Source organism: Moschus berezovskii, chromosome 8 (genome assembly GCF_049115385.1).
Source record: "Moschus berezovskii isolate FMDL1 chromosome 8, NW_MosBer_1.0, whole genome shotgun sequence".
Taxonomy (NCBI): Eukaryota; Metazoa; Chordata; class Mammalia; order Artiodactyla; family Moschidae; genus Moschus; species Moschus berezovskii.
In genome coordinates, this window is record NC_142467.1 from 99,341,720 (window position 1) to 99,348,029 (window position 6,310).

Here is a 6,310-nt window from a genome sequence, read left to right on the forward strand (position 1 = left end):
AGCAACTAACACTTTCACTTTACCAAATAATAATTAAAAATTGATCATTTGCTAATATGCCAATGTAATTCAATTAGACAAAAAACTTACAAATGAAAATACACTTAAAATAGAAAAAAAGCCTGCTTCTCTATCCCCAAGTAAAGGCTAAGGAAATGAACACAGGAAAATATCCTTGGAGATAAATATTAAATGAGAAAAGAGGGAGAGTATCACATTATTTGTGTAGAAAACCTAACGCTGCATAGACTCTATGATTAATACAATAGATTTACAAATATGACAATCACACTTGAGTGGTTAAATTGAGGGAGGGGGAAGGTCTGAATTTTATATTAAGATCCTACACTGAAAAGTAAGAAGAAAGGAGTACAGGTGAATGTTCTCCTAAACAGAGGAAGAATTCAAGCCCTTCCACCAAAGCCATTCATTTTTCTCCTTTTCCTGTTCTGTTACTATTAACAAGTCTCCAGAGACTGGGACAACATAGACCAACTGGTTAATTATGAGCTTTGGGCACTGAGCCCTAAGGTTATACTAAAATAATTGGCCAATGCCTCCAGCTCAATTTATTTGCCTGTTCTTTATTGTGGCTCCATGCCTATGCCTCTGTCATTTGCAGGAACCTGCATCAGAAGGTCCAGCCTGAGTCTGTCTTCCTGCCCATCCTGAGGAGGAGTCCTGAGACTTCATCATACAAGAGGCAGGAGGGGGCAATGAGTATTTTTGGTCATGCTCCAGCAGAGATTCCACCCAGCCCAGTAAGTGAAGAAGGGAAATGGTGACTGAAGATCATTGGGATCATTATTTATCACTCAGAATTCAAACAGGACAGTTGGGATAGAAAGATGAGAAGGCACCTATATACAAAATTTTGAAATAGAGTTCTAGGAAGTTTATATATTTGGTTCTGATTGGGTTGTGAGAACTCTCATTCAGAGTTCTGCTTCTGCTTTCCTTAGTTCTGGTTCTGGCTGGCATCTCCCCAAATGGAGCAGCAAATGGGTCTCTAAGCTTCCCCTTGAGCATTTCAAATGATCCTGAAAGCAGTGATGAGGAGGAAGTGGAGGAAGATGACATTATCCATAGTATCTATATCACATTTTTTTCAATTACATAATAGTGTGACATGCCAAAATAATGAACCTGAATTACCTTCAAATACCAAAATTAATGGAGAAGGCAATGGCAACCCACTCCAGTACTCTTGCCTGGAGAATCCCAGGGATGGAGTAGCCTGGTGGGCTGCCGTCTATGGGGTCGCACAGAGTCAGACACGACTGAAGCGACTTAGCAGCAGCAGCAGCAGCAAAAGAATTGCAATTCCTTTATCTGGAAGAATTGACATGAAAATTTCTTAAATCAACATAAGAAACTGGGTTCTTCCATGGCTATGGGACCTTCTCTGGGTGCTGAACTCCTCATCTGTAAATAAGCGGATTTATAATCAGGAAAGCAACACTACCAGGCCTATGAAAGATGCTAAACATCATTAATCATCAGAGAAATACAAATCAAAACCACAATGAGATATCACCACATGTTGGTTAGGCCCATTATTATCAAATAAACAAAAGCCAGCAAGGGTTGATGAGAATTTGGGGAAAATGAAACTTTTGTATATGCTTGGTGCTAATGAATATTGGTATAGCCATGATGAAAACAGTATGGAATTTCCTCAAAAAGTTAAAAACTAATAGTGAATAAAATAGAATTACTGGGCTTCCCTGGTGGCTCAGTGGTAAAGAATCCACCTACCAACTGAGGAGACACAGGTTCAATTCCTGGTCTGGGAAGATCCCACATGCCCCGGGGCAACTAAACCCTGTGCCACAGCTATTGAGTCCAAACTCTGGAGCCTGTGCTCTGCAACAAGAGAAGCCACTGCAATGAGAAGCCCACACACCACAACTAGAGAGTAGCCCCACTTGCCTGAACTAGAGAAAAACCCAGCACAGCAACAAAGACTCAGCACAGTCAAAAATAAATTGGCAAATAAATTAATTTAAAAAAGCAAGCTCTAAAAATTTTGAATTACAGTATGATCCAGTAGTTCCATATCTATGTATATACATGAAGGAAATGATCCAACATCTTGGTTAGGTATATAAATACACCTGTTTATTGCCATGTTATTCACAATCGAAGGTGATTCCCGGGTGGCTCAGTGGTAAAGAATCCACCTGCCAATTCAGGAGCCATGGATTTGATCTTTGGTTCAGGAAGACCCTCTGAAGAAGGAAATGGCAACCCATTCCAGTATTCTTGCCTGGATAATCCCATGGACAGAGGAGCCTGGCAGGCTACAGTCCATGGGGTCGCAAAGAGTAGGACATGACTGAATGACCAGGGACACACACATTCACAATAGAAAAGGTAAGGAATAACTACAGTGTTTGTTGACAGATGAAAGGATCCAGAAAATGTGGTATATGTGTATACTTACAAAAAGCTTATAATACACATAATTTTTGATGATAGCCTTTTTGACCAGAATGAAATGATAACTCACTGTAGTTTTGATTTGAGTTTCTCTAATAATTAGCAATAATGAACATCTTTTCATGTTTGTTGACCATCTGTATCCTTCTTTGAGGAAACGGCTTAGGGCTTCTGCTCATTTTTTATTGGGATGTTTGTTTTTTCAATAATGTAGAATGCAGATGACACTCTCCTGCCTTTTATAGAGCATTTATTAATATTTGTTTAGAGGGAATAGATATCATTGTGTTTGAATAAAATAAGGTATCTTTAGTTGGTTCTTAAATTTTTAAAATTAGAATAACTTTTTTTGTTGAAGGAGGAAGAGTAAATTTTGTTCTATATTTTTTTCATAAAGAAGTAGGTTATTTTACTACTATCTCTGATGTTCTTCTTTAGCTCGGCAGTTGAGTTTTTCTAAAGTAAACAAATATAGGAAGAGGGGAATAACAGAAACGAGGAAATATTTCCAAGAAGATAGGAGCTGTCATACTGAAATACTGCTGAAGTCACTGAACCCAAGGATGAATACCTTACTTGTGAATGGCTTGAATCCAAAGTATGAACGCAGAGCTGTATGCTCACTTCCTCCTTTTCTTTCTTTCAACCTTCTTTTCTTGTTCAAAAGGTGGTCAAGCTACACAGAGCCACGAAATCTAACAACTGTCTCAGAATTCTTCCTCATGGGACTCTCAGATGATCCAGAACTTCAGCCTTTCCTCTGTGTACTCTTCCTGTCGATGTACCTGGTCACTGTACTGGGGAACCTGCTGATTATCTTGGCTATCACCTCTGACCCCCACCTCCATACCCCCATGTACTTCTTCCTCTCCAATTTGTCCTTGACCGACATCAGTCTCATCTCCACCACGGTCCCCAATATGATTGTGAACATCCAAACTCACAGAAGAGTCATCTCCTATTCAAGCTGCATGACACAGATGTCTGTTTTTACCCTTTTTGCGTGTATGGATAGTATGCTTCTTACTGTGATGGCCTATGACAGGTTTGTGGCAATCTGTCACCCACTGCATTACACGGTCATCATGAACCAACGTACCTGCTACTCCTCAGTTTTGGCATCTTTGTTTCTTAGCCTTTTGGATTCCCAGCTGCACCATTTGATTGTGTTACAAGTTTCCTGCTTTAAGGATGTGGAAGTTTCTAATTTCTTCTGTGACCCTTCTCAACTCCTCAAGCTTGCCTGTTCTGACATTTTCATCAATAATATAGTCATGTATTTCATTGGCACCATCTATGGTTTTCTTCCTATCTCAGGGATCTTTTTCTCCTACTATAAAATTATTTCCTCTATTTTGAGAGTACCATTGTCAGGTGGGAGGTACAAAGCCTTCTCCACCTGTGGCTCTCACCTAGCAGTTGTTTGCTTATTTTATGGAGCATCCCTGGGTGTGTACCTCACCTCAGCCATTTCACAATCTCCCAGTAAGGATGCGGCAGCCTCGGTGATGTACACTGTGGTCACCCCTATGCTGAACCCCTTCATCTACAGTCTGAGGAACAAAGACATCAAGAGTGCCCTATGCAGGCTTCTTCGCAGAGCAGGCTAACATCAGCATGTGTGCAAATCTTTTTGGATTCATTTTGAATTATGGATTGAAAACATGAACAAAACTAAACTTGTAGACCAGCAATATGGTTAGTTAGCATTACTGACTCAATGGACATGAATTTGAGCAAACTCTGGGAGATAGTGGAAGACAGAGGAACCTGGCATGCTGCAGTCCATGGGGCCACTGAGAGTTGGATGCAACTTAGTGACTGAATAATTTTTAAATTCATGGTTGTAATTCCTCTCCAATTTCATGTGTGAATATTAGTTCTTTTGATTGTCTTTAATTGGATTGGGGGAATATTCTGGGATCTTTTGTATATCATAATGTATGCATAATAAGTTCCCCTCAAAACCCTGGTATCCAAATGAAACGTACATCTCTTTATATACTTAAAATTTACATCCTCAGCTGAGTCCCTTTTCTGTTCACCTGAAACTATCACAACATTGTTAACCAGCTATCAGTTCAGTTCAGTCACTCAGTCATGTCTGACTCTTTGTGAACCCATGGACTGCAGCATGCCAGGCCTCCCTGTCCACCACCAGCTCCTGGAGCTTGCTCAAACTCTTGTCCATCGAGTCAGTGATGCCATCCAAACATATCATCCTCTGTTGTCCCCTTTTTTTCCTCCCTTCAATCTTCCCCAGAATCAAGGTCTTTTCCAACAAGTCAGTTCTTCCCATCAAGTGGACAAAGTATTGGAGTGAATATGCAGGACTGATCTCCTTTAGGATTGACTTGTTGGATCTTCTTGCAGTCCAAAGGACTCTCAAGTGTCTTCTCCAATACCACAGTTCAAAAGCATCAATTCTTCGGCACTCAGTTTTATTTATAGTCCAACTCTCACATCCATACACGACTACTGGAAAAACCATTGCTTTGACTAGATGGACATTAGTCAGCAAAGTAATGTCTCTGCTTTTCAATATGCTGTCTAAGTTGATCATAGCTTTTCTTCCAAGGAGCAAGCGTCTTTTAATTTCATGGCTGTGGTCACCATCTGCAGTGATTTTGGAGCCCAGAAAAATAAAATCTGTCACTGTTTCCATTGTCTCCCCATCTATTTGCCATGAAGAGATGGGACTGGATGCCATGATCTTAGTTTTCTGAATGTTGAGTTTTAAGCCAACTTTTCCACTCTCCTCTTTCACTTTCATCAAGAGGCTCTTTAGTTCTTCTTTGCTTTCTGCCATAAGGGTGGTGTCAACTGTGTATCTGAGGTTACTGATATTTCTCCTGGAAATCCTGATTCCAGCTTGTGCTTCATCCAACCCAACATTTTGCACGATGTACTCTGCATATAAGTTAAATAAGCAGGGTGACAGTATATGGCCTTGACTTACTTCTTTCCTGATTTGGAACCAGTTAGTTGTTCCATGTCTAGTTCTAACTGTTTCTTCTTGACTTGCATACAGATTTTTAAGGAGGCAGGTTAGGTGGTCTGATATTCCCCTCTCTTTAAGAATTTTCCTCAGTCTGTTGTGATCTACACAGTCAAAGGCGTTGACGTAGTCAAAAAGCAGAAGTAGATGTTTTTCTGGTTTTCTGTTAATCAGATGTACCCCAGTAAAAAATAAAAACTTAAAAGAAAATTAATCCCAAGGAATACCATCCCCCACAAAATTACATCCTCTTTCATGGTTCTGTTTGGTAGTTAGAAGAAGAAAAAGGAGTCCAGAATGCTGTGGCTAAAGGACAAAGAAGGGAAAAGCCCATGAAAATAGAATGAAGGAAGGTCTGAGGACCACAGTGAGAACTTCAGGTGAAACAAACAGCCCTCCTGACTAGCCCAGTGTACATAGGGCAGGCTCAGGGGGAGGAGGAAAACACATAAAAGAGGAGATAAAATTGAGCCGCTCGACTCTTCTCTTTGTTTCTTTTGGGTTGGCATGCCTTTGTGCCTCGAGGATGTACTTTCCTTTGTTTGCCAAATAAAACTGAGCTGTAACCAAGCTGTAACACCAAGCTGTAATGCTGGTCTGTCCATTACTTCAAATTTTTGCTGTGGCAAGACAGAACCGAAGAAATTACACACTCCCCTGACATCTCAAGTGCTGTTTCTCAGATTTAACCTTGCTGAAACAACCGTGGCTTGGCCCCTGTGAGGCAGACGCCAAGCACAACAGAAGTCCAACTCGGTGAAAGCTCCCACAGTGGAAGCTGAATGCAAAGAAAACCCAGCGCAGGGGAAGTGACAAGAAGCCCAGCATGCTGGAAACCAGGACAGCATAAACAAGCTCAGCAGAAAGCTC

At 40.7% G+C, this 6,310-nt stretch overlaps 1 protein-coding gene across 1 annotated transcript; it reads left to right on the forward strand.

The window, feature by feature from the left end:
* Nucleotides 1–3,098: 3,098 nt before the first annotated feature.
* On the forward strand, nucleotides 3,099–4,052 carry LOC129558830 (olfactory receptor 7E24-like). Its single transcript, XM_055430272.2, has one exon. The coding sequence runs from the start codon at nucleotides 3,165–3,167 to the stop codon at nucleotides 4,050–4,052; it is 888 nt and encodes a 295-aa protein (XP_055286247.1). The 5' UTR covers nucleotides 3,099–3,164.
* The last annotated feature ends 2,258 nt before the right edge of the window (nucleotides 4,053–6,310 follow it).

What these genes read in the sequence shown, in the direction of transcription:
- LOC129558830 (XM_055430272.2), top strand. Translation starts at nt 3,165, where the DNA reads ATGGGACTCTCAGATGATCCAGAACTTCAGCCTTTCCTCTGTGTACTC.